Here is a 22673-nt window from a genome sequence, read left to right as displayed (position 1 = left end):
CATGCACAAGCAAACAGTGCAGCGTTGCCTACAGGAGACCACTAGATGGCTGAGCAGACAGATGCAGTGCAGGGGAAACGTTTTTATTCTGCTTGAAGAGAGATTTTGAGCTGGCAGACATGTTCTGTTCTCGTATAGACAAAGGTTTGCTTTCCCTTTCTGTGCAAACCACCTCATGCTATGATCATTCATTACAAACTAAACCTGTAGCAGTATTAGTAATATTGATGCTCCAAGCCAGAATGGACTTTGTTTTCAAATGATGCTTTTTAAATTAATTGATTTAATACTGTTCAAGAGGGAAATCTCTTTATCTCATGTAAATAAATGCAGTTCTTCTCTATTCATTATGATGGGAGAAGTTGGAATACAATGCTGAAAATCTTCTGTATCTAAGCCAGAAAGGGCCTCTTTCCTAATGTGTCACTATATTGCAGCTGAAGGAATGAGTCTGAGGAGATCAGCAAATACTTTCTAAATTAAATTAGCCAGATAGCAGCAATTAGATATAAGCTCTAACAAAAGGCAGTAATTCAGAAAGAGAGATTTGCATTTGCAGTGGTTTCCTGCAGCTCTGTTGTTACTCAAGAGGAAAGAAGCTCACCCGACATAAAAGGAGTCAGTCGGATTCGCATTCATTTTGAAACCAAATTTCTCATGGAACACTTAATTTTTGGAAAGATGAGGGATTCTCTATGGGCCTTTTTATGTTATCTGTCCTCAGTTTTTTAATTTTGTGTTCATTTTAAGATATCTTATTTCTCCTTATCTAATATAATAGTCAACACTTGTTTGTTTCTGCAAAAGAGCCCATACTCATCCCATTTTTCACAGTACCAGTTGTCACAGAAATTGGAACAAATTATTATCAGAATAGATACATGAATTGTTAATATGTGTTCATCTGCAGGGAAGGAGCTGTGAAACTTAAATGCATTTCCTCATTGACAAATGGTTTCCAAAAGGACTTCTTTTGGTACCATACCTCCCTGTTTAATTTTCTGACATTATCTATTCAAGCACTGACTGCTAATGTAAAAGAAAAAAAGAAACAAAGATTATTTGATGTTAGCTGTTTTTTGTTTCTCTAATCACCCAGATGCATGCCATGACTGAAAACAAGAATTATGCAGATGTTACCTCACAGGTTACTTCACCTGTCACAGAATAAATCAAGAACATAAAGACAATGGCAAGAAAGTACCTTTGGAGCTTTCTCCTTTATATATCAGATTTTGCACCAATGTGCTGGGTGGCAAGAGGGGTACTGAAGACTCTCCCCTTTCCCCCCAAACATCAAATTAGCCATTCAGGAAGAAATCTACTTTAACAGCATTAATGTTGTATAACAGCATCATGCTATGTGTAGGAGGGGGCTCAATGCTTACAATCTATACAGGAATGGAAAAGCATTTTATCATTCTGCTAGGCAATCAGATTGAAGAAGAGGTAGCAGTTTGCCAGTGTGAAGCTGAATTAACAATATTTTTCTTATTTTGACAGAATCCTGATATGGAAGTCGATGAAAATGGGACGTTGGATCTGAGCATGAACAAGCAGAGGCAGCGAGATGGCTGCTGCACCATTTTGACCCCACTGGAGCCAATGTCCCCACAACGACAAGCCGTGATGAACAACCGCTGTTACCAACTGAATGAGGGTGACTGCTGGGACTTGCCAGTGGACTACACTAAAATGAAGCCAAGTAGGATAGATGAAGATGATTCCAAAGAAATTAATGTATGTCTTTTTCATCTATATAGTTCTTGTTGCAGTCTAATTTTGGTAATTCATTAATTTTCTGGAATTTGGAGGGAAATAGGAAGCAAAATTAGTATGTGACAAAACTGGTGGTTTTCTACAAAAAGGACTTTTTGGTGGTTAATCTTTAGGACTATATCATGCTGGCACACATCTGATCTGTGACTAAGTTCCATAAGACAACATTTGAACCATGAATGTGAATCATGTTTTCTAACAGCATCATCTTGTTAACAAATATTTTCTGCAGTAAAGATGTTTTGCTATATCCAGATTATGTTACTCTGTATAAGCAATTTGACATAACCGTGCAATACTGGGATAATCAGCTCTGAAGACATGATATTCTCCTGAATTTGAAAACCATAAATGATGTGCTATTTGAAAGCCTGTATTTACTTAGAAATCAAATTAAACAAAGCAGCAGAGTATAATGTAAGCTTTCAACTTTTTCAACTAATCTTCTAGATTACTTATATGCTCTTGATAGCTCTGTGTAAGGGCCTGCATTAATGAAATACTTTTTTCTCAAAAATACAAAGAAGGGATACAAGAAATCAGTGTTACTTTTCTACTTATAATACCAAGACAGCAGCAAAACCCTTTAAACAGAAGAGGCAAATAAAGGAAACATGTCAGTGAATTTTTATTGCTTTTCAGAATAGACAGGACACTGAAGAGGTCTGCTGACAAGGTTCAGTGATGCTGCTTTCTTCTGTCAGGTTTTAACCCTTATCCATTGTGCAGCTTAAAATCCTGCACTCAATTCAATTTACTTGTCTGAGGACTTCTAGTTGGTTTATAGCTAAAAATTAAGCTAATCATTTCTGTTTAGCACATCTCTTGCCAATTTTAATTAAACCATAAAACAATTCTTAGTGTCTTTGAAATATACAACGACGTGGCATTTTCACTAAGTAGCCTGAATACATTCTAGCTTTGGTGGTACAGTTTTGCTAATAATTTCCCTGAAGTTGGCAGGAAATCTGTCACTATCAAGGAAATGTGAGGTAAAGCAGCATGTTTTTTCAAAGAACTCCCTACTTCTACTATGTTGTTTATAGCACCATCTGCAGGAATCCCTGAATCCCTGCATTCAGCCACTGCATTCCTGAAATAGATCGGTTTGAATTTCTGAACATCACTAAAGTTAATTACAAATTATATCATTCTGTCTTGCCAGACAGATCCATTGATATTCATCCCGGACTGAGATTCTGTGTGCAGATGTTAAGATTGCTTCTCTTTCATCTTTGAGGTGTTCTGAATCCTTAAAAATGCTATTTAAAACAGCTTTTTGATGCATAAGATACTGCATTTAGTCATCTTTTTTGCCTTTCCTCTGTTGTGCAATGACTTTAGGGAAGAGACCTGAGTCTTTAGAGAAAAATAATATGACAGCTACAAAAAAAGCCAGATTTTTTCCTTTTTATTTTTCTAATTAAATAAATTATATATTTCACATATTGCGAAGTCTTCATCAAAATATTCAAATATTACTCAAAAGTTTAGTACGTGAAAGAAAATAATTTCATTAATTTTCTCTGTCAGAATAGGATAAGAAGGAGATACCATCTGATAACTCTGCTTTGCATTATTTTGTGTAAGTTGTGACCTTCTCTAGCTGAAATTAATATGTATATATTTGCCTGTAGCCGGAAGATTTGGATCCTTTCCAAGAGGCACTTGAAGAAAGAAGGTATCCTGGTGAAGTTACAATCCCAAGTCCTAAACCCAAATACCCTCAATGCAAAGAGAGCAAAAAGGATTTAATAACGTAAGCATAATGTGAGGTGAAATTATTTATCTCCTTTTAACTTTTTCTCTCTTTGTCTTCTTTTAAACCAACGAATACATATACGCCTTGCAGTATGAGCATGCAACATTTGCAGCATATAAATGTTTCAAACTGCCAGTTAAGTAAAGTGATAAGCTAATGTGTATTTGCTTGTTCTTAATGATGCTATATTGTATGGAGACGCCATTTTCATTTAAACCTGTTCATTTTGCAGCTTTTCGATTAGGATGCTTAAAACCCCTTGCAGTCATTGCAGCTAAACTGGAAACAATGAAACTTTTAAAAGTTTTTTTTAAACATACTTACTATTTTGGCTGTTTTTGTTTTTGTTTGGTGGCAGATGTCCAACACCAGGGTGTGATGGGAGTGGTCATGTGACTGGTAATTACGCCTCACATAGAAGGTGTGACTTCATTTTTTTCATGGTGGATTCTGTCTTTTCAATTTATTGTTTTCAGCTTACCTCAACAATGCTGTCAAAGTAAAACGTTGAACTATGTGTTAACCCTTTGAGTAATATATGTTGATCTTAAAAGCATGCTAATTTGTGTGTTGTATAAACGTCTTTTATTTTTAAATAGATTACTAAAATTTCCAAACTATTCCTTAAGCATTTAAGTAGTTAACCCAGGAATCTCCAATATTTTTGTTATATTTTTCTAGTTCATAGAGAAACAAACAAACAAACAAGAACATTTACAGTATGTAATTTTGGAAGTAATATTGATAACTAAATATATTCAGAGGGTTAACTATATTATGGAATTCAATATTACAGCACTTGCCCCATCGCTTTTCTGCATTACAAACTTTTACTTTTTAATTTTTATGTTGTGTTTGTTTGGGAGTGTTCAGTTAATGAGAAGATTAACATACTTGTATGTCCTGCCATGTCTTACAGTTTATCTGGCTGTCCCTTGGCTGACAAAAGCATTCGGAGTATGCTGGCCACAAGCTCACAAGAACTCAAGTAAGATATAAAGAACAAATATTTTCTTTATAAATATTTATTTGACCGCAAATTGTGTAAAGTTATATCAGAAATTAGAAATGCTGTCTGGAGAGCCACTGCAGAAGGGGCTGATCCTGCTTGGAACATGTATTGAAATCTCTAGAAATTCCATACAGGGGGGCTCTGTACATAAGTCTGTTGACCTAGTATGTCCTTTTGTGTGTCCATTAGGTGACAGGGATGGACAAAAGACAGAACTTCTGGAAATTCAGCTTAACGTTTGAATTCCTTTTCAATTTTTTTCTGAACTTTGAGTTTGCTAGTTAGAACAGAAAATTCCCATACAATTAGACTGATGAAACACTTCTGATTACACAAGCAGTAAAGCATTGCAGTTTCTCAGACACAGTTGGAGGGAGAACAATTTGGTTTTCCCAAACGCTTGCATAATTTTCCCTAGGTTCGTATCATTGCTACCAGCCTAATGCATTTTCTCATGTGACTATGTTTTTCTTAATGTTTACTAAGTTATCCCCTGCTTAAAGTGGGTTCTTTGCTATTCCTTTCAGTTCTTTCGAGTAACAATTTTGAACTATGAATGTTAGAGGATTGTGAGATGTAGCTTTGCTCTGTCTTCCTGCACATATGCCCTACTGCAATTCTCTGTGTGGAAGAACTATAGCATTTATTTGTGCTATGACAGGGCGGTGCTCCTGAGCTGGCAATGTGGTTAAGACGGAGAAATTTTCACAAGAAATGAGGAAAATTCAGTAGGGGAAGTATGAATGGATACCACATGCTGCCATACTGCTTAGCAGTATTCTGTTTTTACGACATGTTTCTTCAATTCAGTACATATGCTGATTAAAAAAAACCCAAACAACTCTTGATGTAAACCGTGGGAAAAATAAGAAAGCAAGCATGAGAAAACTGCTGGAGTAAAATTGCTCTCTAGTTTTACTTAACTTAGTTGCTAGAGGTAAACAATACATGCAAAATTTACAGCTGATTTCCCACTAAGTAAAAAATAATGTTTTGAAACTATTAGTTTAGGTCATGCTGATATATGCTGCCAGAAGAATATGTGATATGCAAAGGGGGATGTAAATGACATCAGGGAAAACATTTAAGTATAAGTAGAGAAAGACATGTACCTCAGAGAAACTCAGATTTGGACCTGGATTTTGGGTTGGGATGGGTCAAATGGTAGAAGTTTGAGAAAATGTGAATGCATAAGCAAAATACACTCAAGACTCTTGAGGCAGCATGAATATTTTAAGCAAACCCTTCATAAGGTTTCTACTTATCTAAGGAAGCTGTTTCTGAATTACTTAATCTCCTCTGCTTTTCTCAAACATCTGCAGTCAAGGCTGCCTGGTAGAAACCAGGAAGACAAAAAATCCCAAAACACCTAAACTTGAGATCCCATTTCTATATCATGCCACTCTCTCTACTTTTTTCAAGTTTTTCCTAAGCAAAAAGCAAGATTAAGTTAAAGTAATATTTTTAGGTTTAAAATCTATTACTTATTATTCATTAGCATAAATTATTAATTTAGCAGTTACCATTATACCAGTTGAACATATAAAACTCTGTTAAGTTTCAAAATGACAGAATTTTAAGCAGGCTTATTTAACTCAGTTCTCCTTTGTATTTGCACTATGTGGCAATTCCTTGTTTTCTGATCATATATTTTTCCACAGGATAACAAAGTAAATCATTGCACAGGGCAGATAGTAATCATTGCATAAGCAACTAATTAATTTCTTCTCTTTTCCTTTATTATCCTCTGTGAGGCCCTGTCTTTGATTAACTCCAGTTTTCTCAAACTGCCTTCTGAAGATATACCTATTAATTCACTCACACATTTGTCACTACCATCCCATCTGAGTGTTTCCTAATAAATTTAGTTACTTAGTTATGAAAGAAATTTTTTTTCATCTGCAGTTATACTCTGAAGTAAATAGGGTTGTTATTATCCTCATTTTAAACCAGAAATTTAGGTATATATTTTTGATTGCTCACTTGGATACTTTTAGGACTCAATTTGTCAGTTCTTCACATTATAGAGAACTGTATATGTTCAAACCTTTGAATTTGCTTGGAGTAATGGGAATTTAGCAGATCTATGTAATGCAACTGACCTTTTGTGAAAAGGGATGAACTCTGCAGAAAAAGCAGGAGAGTCCAGTTCTAGAGCAGCCATAATGTCCTTTCTCCAATACCAAAACTCTAATCAGTCCCAGCTTCCACTTGGCCCATTTACTCTGTCCTGTTTTCCTTTTCCTTCATCATTATTTTTACTTTGTTCCCTGTCTAAAGCTCCCTTGTCTGATCAGCCCATCTCCTGCCTTCATCACATTTATATTTTTATTGTCCTCTGTCTCTATATCCTGTGAAGTTGGTACAGAGACAGAAATAAAGCATCTTAGCATTTCCCACATACATTTGAAAGCAGGGAAGTGGGAGTCCTATGGATGGCAGCATCCTTTACACAGCTCTCATTTATGCTCTTGTTCTCTGCTTAAGATGGAAATGTGATCATGTAAATGTAACATGCATGCACAAAGCAGCTAAACCAAAGCTACATAAGAGGATTTGATTTTGAAATTTTTGCACTGTGAAGTACTTCATTTACATTGTGTTTGAGTTCTGGGATTATAATTTCCTTGTTTCTAAAATGAGGAAGCAGAAGCTGAAAAGAAGCAGAAATTACATAATGTGGGACACTACTGGCCATCTGTCAGGCCACCAGCCGCCATGGGACACTTTGGTGTCTGCTCTATTGCCTGGGCTGCTGTCATAGCAGCAGCAGTAGAAGCTTTAGTGATCTGCATGGTCTGGCAGGAGGAGATGGGGAGCATTGCTGGGATGTTTCACACGTGTTTGCTGACAGCAGAAGAGTAGTGAGAATCAGGAACCTTGGCTCCTGCCCCAGGCTGTAGAGGGAAATGTATACACATTTTTTACCTATAACCCAAGCTGAGATCCCTTCTGTCCTTTCCCTACCAGTCTATATTGTTCTCATCTCTTCTTCATCTTTTATTCCTTGTTCAGGTTTTTAATGTAGTTTTTTCCATTCTTCTGTAAAGATTTCAGCCTTTTTAAAATTCTTTGCAAATACTTGTTTAATGTACAGGGTACAGAGAACAATTGATAGTGTAGTAGAAAAACTGATAGAACAGCATAGGAATCTTGTTTCTGGACTGCATAATTCAGAAGGATTTAATACTTTTATGGCTTTACCATCAGATCAAATGTCACACATGTGCTGGTAAGGCCTTCATCTCACATTTTACTGATGCATTATCTTTTTGTGTGTATTTTACAGCACATACAAATAATGTATAATGTAGCTTCCCAACTGGAATTTTGCTAACACAGGTTTTGGTTTTTTTTTGTATACCAACTAAAATACAAAATATCAGACACTTCAAATAATTAATAATATCATTCATATAATATTCACAATCAGAATAATATAAAAATCCTACAAGGTTAGAGAAATGTTTTGCTTAACAGTCATGCTTATTGTATTGCCTTTTGGAAATTGTGGCTCCAAGATTCCATTGCTCACATTTCCTGGCTTTCAGAATAATAATGTTGCAATTTTCAATTAAGTTGTTCCAGGGTTAGTTAGCATAATTATTCCTTACCAACCGTGCTTCTCATCTGTAAGGGTTCTCACTCAGGTTTACCATGCAGATTGCACAATTTTTTATTTTTGCCTGAAGCTCAAATAGGAAAGTGAGAGCCTTTGTGCATAGTTTGTCAGCAGACTAAAGCCATTACAGCCTGGTCAGTGATCTCCAAATAACAGAAGAATATCTTCAGCTTTAATTCTCAGTTACTTATGCTGGGGAAAAAAAAGGAAAAAAAAAAAGGGTTGACAGCTTTAAAGCTGTTTGGAGAAATCAGTATCTGGCAGGGAACCAAACTTTTCCAGTATTAAGATTTTGGTTATAGTACTTGTGAAAAGCAACTAATTTTTAAGGGACCTAGGAACACTATATTGATGAGTAAAGTTAACTATGATGGGAAAGCAGTTAACAGTCCACCCAGTGAGAGCTACCAATATTAAAGTATTCATAAATTAAATTCAGTGTGATCTTACCAAGGGGCCTTTCTTTATCAGTTTTCTTTATTTATTCCTTATCATAGCAGGTTTTTCTAACAGTTACCATTACTCCTAAACTGTAATACCATTGTGGAATTATAAATACTGTTAAAAACAACATTTTGAAGCATTTTAAATTTTATTCAAAACAAGTAAAAGTGAAAAACTCAAACAATCCAAAGCTAGAATTAATTTTTCTTTTAAAAGGACACATTTTGTTCATCAGTAAATCAATTCCAGCTAAAACACAGCTGACCAACTGTGAGAATTTCTACTCGGTGTCCTGTCAATGTGGCAACCTGAGAACTCAGGTACCAGAGACTCCCAGAAAGTGACAAACTTATTTCTACTTAGTTCTACTTTGATGTAAAGATAATCACAGTTTTTCAAAGGTCATTGATATATATGCACACACATATATATGTATATACTTTATGTATATAGGTAATTAAGTGTTAGCTTGGTCTGCTGTGGAACTAAATATCCTATCCTCAACATCTACCCTTGTTGTCTTGAGTCAGTTTTCTGCCAGAAAATCCCAGTATTGCTTATTCTGAAGAATCTGATCCTCAGGAAGATTTGCAGTTCAACCAGGTGCCTTCAAGTTTGGATACTTCCTGATCCTGTTGTAGTATGCCCAGTCTTTCTGTCCCAAGGCATCTGTGTGGATTTTCTTGTTTTCTGTGGTGGATGTCCTTTGGTATTTCCTATGGAGGGAGGAGTGCAGCCTCCTTTCCCTCACTACAATGAGGCCTGAGAGCTTTTGTTTCCCACATCTCTTCTTAACTCAAAGTGATGCGCTTAGTCTATTTTTGCATGTTCTCTGCAATAAAATAAGAGTCAGAATTTCTATTCCTCCATCTTTTTTCCATGTCATTCTGCCACAGTGATCTCCATATTCTTGGTGATCTACTCTTTCCCTTAACTTTCTTTCACTCATGCCCCTGTTCCCAGAGGTGTCACCCTGGCAGTGTTCACATAGAAAAGTGAGCTTCTCTGAAGCTCTCACTGTTAGCCATGATTCCTCTTGGAAAACAACTCCATGCAGTACAGTGTTTTCGTGACAGAAAGGATATCCTTACCTCATACTTCTAGGGAAGCTCTTCTATATTATTATATTATCTATTATTTATTTCTACTGATGTGATTTTACTGCAATTTGCTCAGCAAGAACTGGGATGAAGAGGCATCCTCCCAGAAATGGAGAAACTTCTGCTGTTTTTATTCTGATAAATAAATAAAAAAAAATATTACTGGAAAAGAGTAGTATTTTCCTCCTTGCTATAGGCATCTGGTAAAAAAAATAGGCCTTTTCAAATATAAATTTAAAATGCAGAGACAAAAAATATTAGGATATATTAGTAAAACACCACAGGAACATTTCCCTCTTTAGATAGATAACCACATTATTCTTTGACATTGACCAGTGCCTATGGTCTTGAACCTTGATGGCTCTCCCAATATACAGTCACTTTATGTACTCAAACCAGTTATTCCTGCAGAATTCTGTGTACCTTCTGGAGTGAATTCTCCACCTGTATCCTGTGTTTTCTACTTGAGGTGTTTCTGATGTTCAGTTCCTGGATGTGCATTTGTTGTTTCATCTACAAAGAAGTATTATCCTTTGCCTTACCTTCCCTTTCCCACCTTCCCTTTCCCTTTTCCTGTTGAGATCACATCTGTCCTCCTATAAGAATGCAGAAAGACTTGAGACCCATTATATAGTTTTCACTCACTTTTATCCTAGAAAATTACTCTTTGCTGCAAGAGAAATAATCATTTCCATTCCTATTTTCACCTTTTTACTCCTGTTATTTATGTCTTTTTTTTCTACATGGAAACTTAATAGAAGTTGTCATTACAGTTTTTCTTGAATACTAAGGTTGTTGAGCCTAGTAAGTAATCTTGTGTTAAGTTGAAATACTCCTTTGATGCTAAGTATGTATCCTTTGAATCTGCAGACGCTTTTTGAAATTCTTTGATGCTTTAGCTAACTTGTATAGGAAATGTGATTGCAAGGACCAGATGTGATGTATTTCGAAAAATGCTAAAAAGTACTTGATTGAGCCATTTGTAAATGATAGTGTTTTATTAATTTATCTGCAATGTTGTGGTAACAAAAAACTGAACAAACTGTAGTTTTTTATGTGTTCTTAAATTGCAAGTTAGTGTGCTAGTCTAATTTAAATTGTTAAAAACAAAACCAAGGAACATAGATCCCCAATGATTAGTTCACCTATAAGGAAAAATCTTTCCCATTTTGCTCAACAACCCTTGGGCCAAGTGAAATTAGGAATCTTATGTGGTTTCAGTGGGTTTTTTTTGCATTTTTGTTTCCTGTATTTATTGCAGATTTCCACTTGGATACCTTATCTTTGATGGCAGCATGCATGCCTGGCCAGAACAGAACACCTTGGGCTCTGTTCCTGCACTTCTCAATACTCAAATGGGCACTGTAGGTTATACCTAGCATTTCCAACCTCATGTTGTGTGGTGTTATGATAATGTCCTTTGTATAGAAACCCATCATCTGCAGCAACCTCATCTCTGTAGTCGCAATAAGTTTTACATATGGAAGTGGCTGGGCTTTTTCTCTGTGAGAATAACTCATTCAGACTCTGGTAAGGTTGAGTCATTCCATTTTTCTCACTTAAGTTTGTCAACTTTTGTCTCTGAAATGGAAAACTCTTGAGTTTTGTTTACATAAGACCCTTCATCATTGTTTTCATTACTCAGAGGTAGTCTTAAAAGCATGTACTCTCTAAAAAGCTCCTTAAAAGCCATCTGCATTTCAGTATCTCTGATGCTGTGAAATGTTCCATGCAGGCAGAAAATTGTTTGCATGAAGCACCTTGCAGAATCAGGGCCTTAGTAAGTTGTCAATACTATGAAATGCTCTGAAATGAGAGGCTTCCTTTGCATAGTGGTATCTACAACAGCCAAACGGTTCATGGCCTGTTTCTTTATGTACTTAATTATTCAAAACAAAAGATAACAGTAGCTTGTATTTTTTTTACTGTTTGGATTTGAATCATTATTTAAAACCATTTGCCACTCAGTTATTGCCAAAATAGTCTCAATTCAGATGAACAATCACTGAATCAGAGTAATTTTTTCAAAGCAACCTGTATGACTTAAAGAGTCTTTGTTTTCAGAAGGAATGTAAGTGGTGAGCATCCACATCCCTGCAACTTCTATATGCCTAACTTTGAAATTGGAATTCAGTGTCTGCAATAAGAATTTAGGCAGTTTTGAAGATACATTCCTTAGTTCCTAGCTCTTCACTAATCACCAAATATTTCAGTGTGAATGTTTGTTTGATGGTTTATTTTAATTTTTGAAACTTTTCTCTTGTCAGTCTGTGCAGTTTCTAAGCAACTATTCTGAGAGGAGCACTTAATTGTGATTAATTATAAATGAATTTGTTTAGCTGTGTTAATATGCCCAATGATCTCTCTAAGGCCTTCTTGTCTTGGAGTTTTTCCATTTGTACATTTGCCTCTGTCTTCCTTGGGTTTGGTCATACTTCTTTGTCATTGAACTTGTCCTACATAATTAATCTCATTCAGCCTGGCATTTGCTTGTAATCAATTCAAGGGTCTTTTCTTTGGCACAATTTGGTAATTGTGCAGACTCCCATTGTGGTGTTGATCATTTTTGCTTCAAGTCAACAGATCATAACCAATTACTCATTCCATCCAGATCTGCAAAGATCTGCAACATGATGCTGTGGTATATCCCAAGTGCTGAGGCGATCCCCATGGGAAGTTGCATAAACTATACAGTTGCTAAAAGGGGAGTTAAAAATGCAGTGTTTTGCACTTTCTGTGTTTGGTCAGACTTGCCAAAACCCTTTAATATATACCCAAAAATAAAAGTAATTTTGTCACTTGAAGTCCTAAACATGATTGTCCAGATCCTCAGTTGGTGTAAATTAGCATAGCTCTGCTGCCTTTGGAAGAGTTACGCTAAGATACAACAGTGATGATCTGGGCAGATGCCCTCAGCTACTCTCTTGGGTTAGCATTCATGTTTGATTGCCTTATTTAAATTTTTTGAAGTTACAGAATTCCTTGCATTATTTGGTTTCTTAAAATGGCCAGTTGCTAACTTGATTATGTGGTGTCTGTATCTGCACAGTAACATCTGATTTTGCCATGCAGTTAAATTCATCCCTTTACTTTTATCTCAGTGCTATTGGGACTTTATGTGGTACAGTTTTTGCAGCACTGTAGTATCTATATCAATGTTTTATATCTCTAAAATATCCCATACCCCTCATATACACCTCATCATAATCTTCTTTTACAATATTTTTGTATTCCCAGTAAGTGGAATTTACATTTGCTCATCTGCATGTAAAAGCTGCTCTTCTACCCTAACACACACAGAATTTCCACTGCTTCAAAGTCTGTTGATTTCTCTCCTTCCACAGATAACAACACTGTGCTCTTTCAGCATGGCCTCAGTTGTATGAAACAACCTTAAATTTTGACGAGTACTTTACCACTGGCCATCATTGATTATTTTTGTATGCTTGACTGTGCTTGCACTGTACTCAGCTTCAGCAGTACATGTTTTCTGTAATAAGGAGGCAGAGGACTAAAGTATAAGCACATTACTATCATTAGGTATTATTTTTTCGACTGTGGAAAAAAAAAAGGAAAAAAGACAGGTCCTTCAAAAAATGAATCTGAATAAATTATATTTAAGATGTAGTTTCCAGAGCTATAAGATTTACATAGTTTCATTCAAATAATGAGCTGTAAAGTAGTCAGTCAGAGAGATATTTAAAATGCCTTCTTCAGGCTTCAGAGTTAACAGTACACCGAGATGAACAGAACCTATTTTCCAAATTTTCAGACTGCAAATTGATGGGAATGTAATTATGAAAGCATTTGATCAGTTAAAAGAACTGTAATTTATTCAGAAGAGATTACATACCCAAGTATTTTTCTTCTATATTAAATAGGAAAACAATCAAAACATACAGATGCAGTTTATAAGAAAACCAAGTCATAGACTTTCTTTTCTTTTTCACAGGTAGAAAACTACTTTTTTCTAGGCCAGTCTGGCACTTTTCTTTAATACATGGTGCATACCAAAAGTATTCTAAAGAAGAATTTAATAGGTAAAAAACATTGAAATCCCTATTTCAGTAATGAATCAGACATGATGTCAGATAATAGGTAAAGAATAAAAAAAAGCTTAATTATTTCATTAAAATATTTGTATTTTTTTTCTTTTAAATCCCAGAGTTATTCTTTAATGGGGAGTGAATTCAGTGACTGCTGGGCATTTCACAAATAAGTTTTCATTTAAAAGCTGTAAATGTTGGTTATGCTAGACACTGCAGAGATATGGTGGAGACTGCAGAGAAAAATGGTTTTGTTCCCAATGAATAAGAGTTGTAAAAAAAATTAGAGGAAAAACTTCAGGGGAATCATAAAAATTTATATGAAAATAACTGAATAATTTTTAAAAATGATAGCTCATGGGTTTCTCCTCAAGGCTTCTCCAGGAACCATTGTAGGTGGTGGTTGCACTCTGATGCACTAATCAAGCAACATCTGTCAGGAAAGCGTAAGTATTTTCTATAAGTGTAGGTATTGTGAAGGAGGGGCAAGGGCCTTGCTTTTGAATAACACCAAATACAACTTTTGTGGCTTGAGTGTGAAGAATCTGAAAGAATGGAATTATTAAGAATTTTTTTCTTTACTTTTTTAAACCAATTAAGGTTTATTCCTCAACATTCCCATTCACAGAAAAAGTCCTTTGATGGTTCTAATTTTTTACTGAGACTTAATCTGAAGTATTTTTAAATGATAGAATCATAGAATCACAGAAAGGTTTGGGTTGGAACGGACTTTAAAAATCATCTAGTTCCGACCCCTCTGCCATGGGCAGGGTCACTTTCCACTAGACCAGGTTACTCAACACCATCCAATCTGGCCCTAAATACCTCCAGGGATGGGTCATCCACAGCATCCCTGGGCAACTGTGCCAATAGAACACCTCCCACTATCTTTATCAGGCTTCAGATCCAAGATTATGTTCTGCAACTTTGAAAAGCTTTCCCTAAGTAGCATGTTTTAAATGGAGTGAGAACAATATTACAAGGCCAAATTCCACGTAGAGCTTGCACTTCTTCCATTTGACAAAACCAGTTTCAGGTTGATACTGTCATAGATAGAGTCCTATCACTATCCCTTTATAAAGAAAAGAGTATTTTTAAAGTTTAATTATTCAAGTGTTGGTAAGGAAGTTCTTAACTTTTTTTGGATTCTATTTGATACAATAAGCCTCTGTAAATGAAAAATTACTGATATTCAATGCAAAATGTTCTGCAGATTTTATATGCAAAACTATTATCAAGAACACTATGTTTAATAATAATTTTACTGATTTTAATTTAATTTTTACAATTTTTTAGTTAACTCTACTGAAGCCAGAGTAAATGTTGCTGATTTACAAATTGTAATAAGTAAACACATCAGGACCACATATCTCAAATTTTTGCAAAATTCTTGTGAATGTTAATGTACCACAGACCAGATGTGTTCATAGCTTCATATAAGGTCTTATATAATCAAGAACATTTTCAAAAATATTTTTATTCCATCTTAAAATTCAAAAGGAAGTGGGATTATCTTAAAGGCTAAGAAAAACTTTTTTATCTGTTCATGTCAATGAAGATACTTCCATTCAAAGGTAAAGTAAATGTAATGAATAAGATACTTATCCAAGGGGTGATTGTCCTCACAAACTTCTCTCACCATGAAAAGGGGGAATTGGCTGTTTTTAAAGACACTGCCAATGGATTACATTCTGTGCAAAAGATACAGTTGACAACTATAAGTACTGGGAAGTGGCAATCTATGAGAGACATTTCTGTAAGATGTCATTTGCTGGATAACTTATTCCACAATTGACCTTCCTGTGATCCTGTATTCATCTTGAAATTAGTGGGTTTTCTGTGTCTGAATGGGTGCTGAGTGGAATTATACCTATCTCTACTTCATGCAAGAAGGTTAATGAAGATGTACTTCTTCTGTGTCATGTATAGCTGAGGATCCCAACCTTGGAGCTAATCAAAACAGAGAATTTGTGTTGCAGCTAGGTTCCTGCCCCATGTAATATTCTTCCAAGTCCTTGGCAAAGGGCTTTTATTTAGCAGGAATAGTTACAAGGATAGCGATTTCTTAAAAAATATTTTGGCAGAGTTTGACTAGAAGATGTAAACTTACATTCTGATAATAGAAAGTTATGGTTCTTCCTCACCAGCCTGGAAAAAGAAAAGTGTTAATCAAAGTTTAGACAAGGTCTGTATCAGCACTAACCAAGTCAATTAGAAACCAGAGTAAGGAGCAGTAAATACATTCTTATTTGCCTATAAGCACCTAAAACAGGAAGTGGTTTTGGAAAAGAAGTTTATTGCTTTGAAAAAATCTGAGGGAAACCTTCTTGTAAAATTAATATAAGGGAAAGTTAGAGTCTCACTGGGAGCTGCTTTTCTACCTCTGCAGCGCATGGGAGCTGTGAGCCCTGAGGTACAGCAGAGCCCCACTGTGTGCAGCCACATGGGCCATTGTCCTGCACAGCCCTTTATCCAGGGAGGCTGGAACCTCCAACCTCCCTGCACTGTGCAGCTGCTTGGGAAACTACTTCTGCAGCTCTCAAACTGCAAACCTGATGCATCTCTTTTGTGACATGCTTACAGTATAAACCAAGCTTGCACTGCCTTGTCCTGTGGGAGTTGCAGAAGTGGGAATTGTACAGAAGCATGGACTTTCTGCCTCTGTTAACTTTGAGGAGAAAGTAAGGAGGGCCAAAGTAAGAAAAGATATGAGAGCATATCCCATATCAATGAAAAGCCCAATTTATTCTCAAGTGCTCTATTTAATGATACCTTGGAACATTCACACGGAGCTGGAATTATTACTTACGTGCTGTTCAATACAGTCTCAGATTCCAGCAGAAATATGAAGAGTTTAGCTTGAAGCAGTTCTAATGGTCTTATCAGAGATCCTGCCCTCAATGAAGGGACATCTCCTTTGTTCTCATGATGTGCAAACTGCCTCATCCACTCTGAGAGGTTAGGGTGAAATGACACCAATTTCAGGTTACTGAATACTGTACTAAAAGCTCTGTTGTTTCTTTTACTGCTACCCAGACAGCTGCAGCCTCCTTTCAGGGGGAACAGGAAACTCCGAAGCAGAGGCAGATGGATGCCCAGAGTAGAAGCTGAGAGTATTATCTCGGGTACACAGTCTCTCTAACTGATCAGGATATTTGTTGTGATCCACTTCATCTACCTCACTGAGAATTTCTGAGCATTCATTAACTCTGCAAGCTGGACTTCAAATCATCACATTCAGTTGTTGAGAAGAACACATACAAATACAAAGAAATACACAAATATTTTGAATATATAAAATAATGTGATAAATTTGCTGGTGGTTGAAACTTGAACTATGCAGAAGGGACTGGAATCAAGGAAAAATGATAGTGCATGATATTTCTGGAATAGAGCCTCCAACTAAGGGCTGCATCTGTACTGCTAATAGGAGGCCAAACAGTATTCTCTCTGATACAGCTTTTAAGATGCATTACAGAATTATAAAATCATGTAGCCAGGGGTATCCAAATGTTAGCTAGTCTAAGCTCCTGCTCAGATCAAGTCCAGTTGGAATAGATTGCTCAGGACCTTGTCCAGTCAAGTTGTGAGTTTTGCCAAGGTTGGAGTTCCCACAACTATTGACCAGATTGATACTTGGTTGCTTTTGTTTCATTTATAATAAATTTGCTTTCCCATGCTGAATTCTATCCATTTATTGGGCTGTCTTTCAGCTGTGCAGCTCTGAGAAAATGTCTGTTATGCTTTCACCACACCAACCTGTTAGGTATTCGTAGACAGCAGCAAAATTGCTTTACACTTTTCAGAAGAATGAGCAAGCTAACTTCCTTGGCCTTGGATATCAAGTCCTTCAGGCCCAAAACCATCTGGCAATGTCTTGTAGCAGTACGAGCCTGCACCTTACTGTTTGTGTTTCTGAGAGTGCTGGGAAGAAAATTGTACCTTCCTAGGTGTTAGTTCATTACATCTGGTTTGTCTGCCCAGTGTCTACCAGAAGAGTCTAGCTTGAGGCAGTAGGATGGAATACTTGCAGGGATGGCATAACTGTGGTAATGCCCAGCTGTCCTCCTTGTAGACAGGTTCATAACTACACTCTCACTAGGGATTTTTCCCTTCAGTATGAATTAAATATGCTTACTGCATGTCTGAGGGAAGTTAGCACTCAGTGTGGAGCATGAGTCCTAAGTCAACCACATGAAAAATTAGAGCAAGCCCAAGAAGGTTTCAAGAGTCATTGTAAAGTCACACAGAAAATCAGTAACAAAACTGAATTTCCCTTAGCTGCACTGTTCATTAGCCTTCTTACGAGACCAGACTGCCTCTCACAGTCTGATATAATTCACACTCAGTATTTTCATATTTCTTCACTTAGGCTTCTGACAAATGTTTTTAGGCCTAGAGGGGAAAAGCTGCTTGTTTTCATGAAATGAAAACTGAAGTATTTTGCTCACTTGCTGTAGATGCTTCAATCCAAAATAGAAAGTAGTATCTCTGCTTTATCTGTCTGGGAAAGTGAAACTCTTGAGTTTGCTCCCTTTCTCCAAGTGTTAGCCTGTCCCTGTCACCAGATGATAGATGTTTCCAGACAGAAACACAGACATGCAGAAAACATGTAAAAGTCCATCTAGTGTAAAGAACTTCATGCTAAAATAGCACTTCTCAAGGTTTCTAATGAGCACGGCGCAGTGGCTGCATGTGGAGCTAAACAACTCTCAACATTAAGATGCAATTAGTCACCTAAAGATTTTACACCAAACTATTATTTTTACCTTACCTTTCTGGATGTGCACTGAAAATCATCTTTTTAATTGCTCTTTGGAAACAGGAGTGTAAGGAGAAAGCTGTTAATAGTGAAGAAAATCCCAGCCCATTACATTTTTTGTCACTTGGATTATTTTAATGGGCTTGGGGTTTTTTTGCAGACATCTTAGCTCTCATGCTGCCCAGGATATATTTCCCAGAGAACTCACAGATGTTTACAATCCTATTGATTTGTGGCTTTGCCATAATACTAGGCTGAGAGAACTCAGAGGCAGGACTCTTGCTTCTTTCTTTATTATATAGATCTAGAAGTATTTTGTAAGCTTGGTCTTTCATGCTTATATTAGATACACCATTTTGAAGAAGGACATATAAATTGGAATTTCTCCATGTTCTTCCATCCTTCCCACTCAGCCTTTTTTCTCCCCCATACATTTGATCCAACTCTCTTCTTTCCTGTGATCTTGTAGAATCCTTCTCTTTGTTGTTGGTGCATGCACAAGTTGAACAAGAAACAGATAAATAGAATAGCTAAGGAATGGCTAACATTGGCTTGTGCCCAATCTCCCACCAACAGCTTCAGTGGATTGTTAAGGCCACAGACTACACGAAATCTGGTAACCTTTTTTTCTTCTGCTTGTAGCAATCCTAATCTGATAGCTTGTCTCAGCATTCCTTGCTGTGATGCTGACCTTTTTGAGTATTCCAGATTCATAGATTTTGAAGTCATTCCAAACCTCCAGGAAACTCACAGGAAGTGACAGCTTCAAGGTCATACTGCAGTGCCCATCACACCCCGTGTTAATTGCTTCACCTAGGACAAGATATACAAAGCACAAAAGAGCAGAGCATGGGAGAGGCAGCAGCATAGAGATGAAAATTAAAGAATTATTCTATTTATAATTTTAAGGTGTTCAAGATAACCAGCAGGTTACTGACTATAAAGTATATTTCTTACCAAGCAAAAATTACCTAGTTTAAAGAGTAAATTTTCAAATTACTCAACATTCAGCCTAATTTTAATTTAATTTTGAGCTAAAACTCCAAATTTCATCATAAACAGAAAAGTTAAGGCTGGTTATATGAGCTTTTGAAGACACCTTTTAAAGTAAAGAATACCAAATGCTATGCCTGTGTTACTGCCTTCAAGTGCTTCACTTGGACCCATTGTCACATGCAGGGAGCTATAGAAATCATGTCACTGGCTATTCTGCAAACCTGGACCAATCTTGCTGTGCAGTGACAGAGTGGCAGATATTCCTGGAAGCTTAGTGGTTCCCATATTAATAGACCAACCAGGAATAGGGCATTCTTCTTCAGAGACAAATGTGTTCACATAAATTTACTGAAAAAAGCCCATGTGGGTTTTAAAAAGTCCGTGTGGGTTTTTAATTAGGTTTTTTTGTGTGTGTTTTTTGTTTGTTTTTGTTTTGGTTTTTTTTGAGCACAAGCTTACAGCAATGCTATTAGGAGACAAGAGAATCTGCATGGCTTTGTTCCTAGTTGTAGGGTATGTTCTCTTAAGGCTTCTTCTCCTGCATTTTTCTCTGTGCCTCCATCATTTTATGTTATTCCTTCACATACAAATGAAGCTTTTTTCCAAAGGCTGAGCTGTTTGGAAATGAACATTTGAATTTGCATATGTTGGAACTGATTCATCCCTGGTGCCAGGAAGTGCTCTCTGCGGCAGGGAGGGGATCTGCAGCTGCCCGGTGCTGCCTCCAAGGCAGGCGATGCTGGCAGGAGAGAAAGCGTGGGCAAGGTGCCCAGGGGGAGAACTGATTCATAGCTTCCCCCTGGCAGCTTCTGAGCACAGAGCACCCCCTGGGTAGTGCACAGAAGCTATTTCACATTAGGCACATACCCTGCCTTTGGCAACTGGCATGTTAAGGGGCTATGTGCTGATGCTAGATGTGAGAACAGCGGGCAGCATGTCGTGGCACTTGCTGCTGGGAAGCTGGGAAGTCCTGACTGGTAGCAAAAGAGGCAGCATGCAGAGGTGGTAATGGAAGGCGCGGGAATATTTTTTCTAAAGCAATATAATTAATTTAAACTCATTGTGTGTATCTGTGCATTGGAGTGCACAGCAATATTTTATGTGCCAGCATGATGCATTTTAGGCTGCTTACAGGAAAATGGATTTCAGTGTAATTAAAAAACATAATCATGTTCTTTCTCACCCCCACATGGTTCAAAAAATGCAGGAATGCAATACGAATGATAGCATCAGGTAAGGACAGAAAAAGTAGCATATGCAGAAAATCAGGGAATTAATTAAATTGTACCTGAGGAGAGGAGTATGCAGTCAGCACACCCCAATTCAGAACCATTCAGTTGCTGGGGATTTCTAGAGGCAAAGAGAAAGAGACAGAACAATCTCTTTGCAGAGATAAAAGAGACTGAAGTTACTCCATGAAGCCTCTGAGCCAAAATTATTTTAGTCTCATGCCTGGACTAGCTCCATAGGCCTGGCATTGTTCCTTCATGGATAGAAACACTGTACGGTGAAAGTGGCAATAACAAGTCTTTCCATCCTGCACTTCTTTCCAGTCTTCCAATCTGTACTTCTCCCAATGTCTTCTGAGAGGGCACAGTAATGCCCCACCAGGAGGGATCCTTGTCTGGATCTCCCTGCTCTCCTGCCCACTCCCACTGGAACTGGCATTGGATCCAGTGCCAAAAAAAACCTGACTAGATGGAAAAAAGATTTTTTTTTTAATTCACCCACTTGCCCTTCCACACAATTTTTTTGGTTTTGCTGGCTCTTGTCATTTCCTGAAATGCTCTTCCTTTATATCTGCTGTGGATCTGGCATTTAAATTTCCCTGTTAGCTCCAGTGAGACCAGTCATATCAGTAGCATTTGGTTAAGTGAGAAATGCTAGCAGTATTTTACATGTGGAAAAGTGATATTTAGCACTTTTCCTAAAACTAAATTTCTGTGCTTAAATACTCCTTCTGGCTAGAACAATTAGAAGAAAATCATTAACATATGAATCTAAATTTAACTTTTTTTTATTACAATGCATCTTTATGAAACTTTGATATTTATAGAGGTCTGACTTTGCACAGTCATTATAGGTACATTTGTGAGGATTGGAACATAAGTTTAGCCTTGAACATGAAACCAGAGATGTAAAATCTCCTGAAATATTCGTTATGTGCATGACTGTCCCATAGAGTTTATGTTGCCTCTTGAACCAATTCAAATGAGCTCAAATGAGCTCTGAATGCAATCTCCAGAAGCGCCTAGTGTTAGCCTGGTTCTGCTCCTTTTGAAGCAAGTGATAAAGCTCACAAGGACTTCAATAAAAATAAAAGAGGGCAAGGTACTTAAAATGACTCATTGAGTCTCGACAGCCGATAAATTCTGTATTAAGGTTTCACACACAGCACTTTCTCCTCTGACACAAGGGCAGAATGTGTGCCCAGTCATTTCAGCAATGTGAGAGGACCACAAGCAATGCAGACAGCAAGAATGATAAAATCAGCTGGGAGAAAAGAGCAGGAGGACAACAAGGGTGATGAAAGAAAAGATAATGGGAAAAAACAACAAAGAGGAAGGAGAAAAGAAGAAAGAAACATCAACTCCAAGGTTATTAGAGATCATAAAAGGAAGAAGGATGAGGGAGGAACAGAGATTGAAGGCATCAGCCAAAGGGAACAGAGGAAAAAAGAAGCAAAAGGGAGAAAGAGAAAATGTTAATGAGGCAAGAAGAGACAAGAAGAAATTTATTTGGAAAATCAGGGAGTAGAATGCAGCACACAAGTGCTGGAGAGGAATATGGATGGAAAGCAAACTATGGAGCAAAAGCAAATAGAGATTCTTGCTTCTGGAAAAGGATAGCAGATTGAAAACCGGGTGAAAGGCGCCAGGAAAGAGAAGGGAAGGAGTGAAGTGAAGAAGTATGTAGATATAGCACCTCTCTGAGGAAAATAAAGGGGAAATAAATCCATCCTAACAAAACTGTTTTTCATTGCAAATTCATAGATAGATTGTGTAGGTAGAGCGTTTTGGTCTAGACAGCAAAAGAAAGTATCATCACTGGAATTCAAAAATCAAATTCTATGGAAAATATCTGTGTTCCTACTGGAGTTAGAACAGACAGCAACGTTTCTGTGTCATCATGAGGAAAAGAATCAGCAGC

General features: G+C 37.0%; 1 protein-coding gene across 22 annotated transcripts in view; it reads left to right on the top strand.

The window, feature by feature from the left end:
- The window catches only part of MYT1L (myelin transcription factor 1 like), a 307867-nt gene that overhangs the window by 246046 nt on the left and 39148 nt on the right, over positions 1 to 22673 (top strand). For 15 of the 22 annotated variants that reach the window (XM_077175026.1, XM_077175025.1, XM_077175031.1 and 12 more), the window contains 4 exons: positions 1504 to 1740; positions 3417 to 3538; positions 3900 to 3962; positions 4461 to 4529. In XM_077175026.1, coding sequence (XP_077031141.1) covers positions 1504 to 1740; positions 3417 to 3538; positions 3900 to 3962; positions 4461 to 4529 — 491 coding nt within the window. The remainder of the gene's footprint in view (positions 1 to 1503; positions 1741 to 3416; positions 3539 to 3899; positions 3963 to 4460; positions 4530 to 22673) is intronic. The other 7 variants (XM_077175034.1, XM_077175033.1, XM_077175040.1 and 4 more) reach the window with 1 other exon arrangement.

Source organism: Agelaius phoeniceus, chromosome 3, assembly GCF_051311805.1.
Source record: "Agelaius phoeniceus isolate bAgePho1 chromosome 3, bAgePho1.hap1, whole genome shotgun sequence".
NCBI classification, from domain to species: domain Eukaryota; kingdom Metazoa; phylum Chordata; class Aves; order Passeriformes; family Icteridae; genus Agelaius; species Agelaius phoeniceus.
This window is presented reverse-complemented; position numbering and strand designations above follow the sequence as displayed.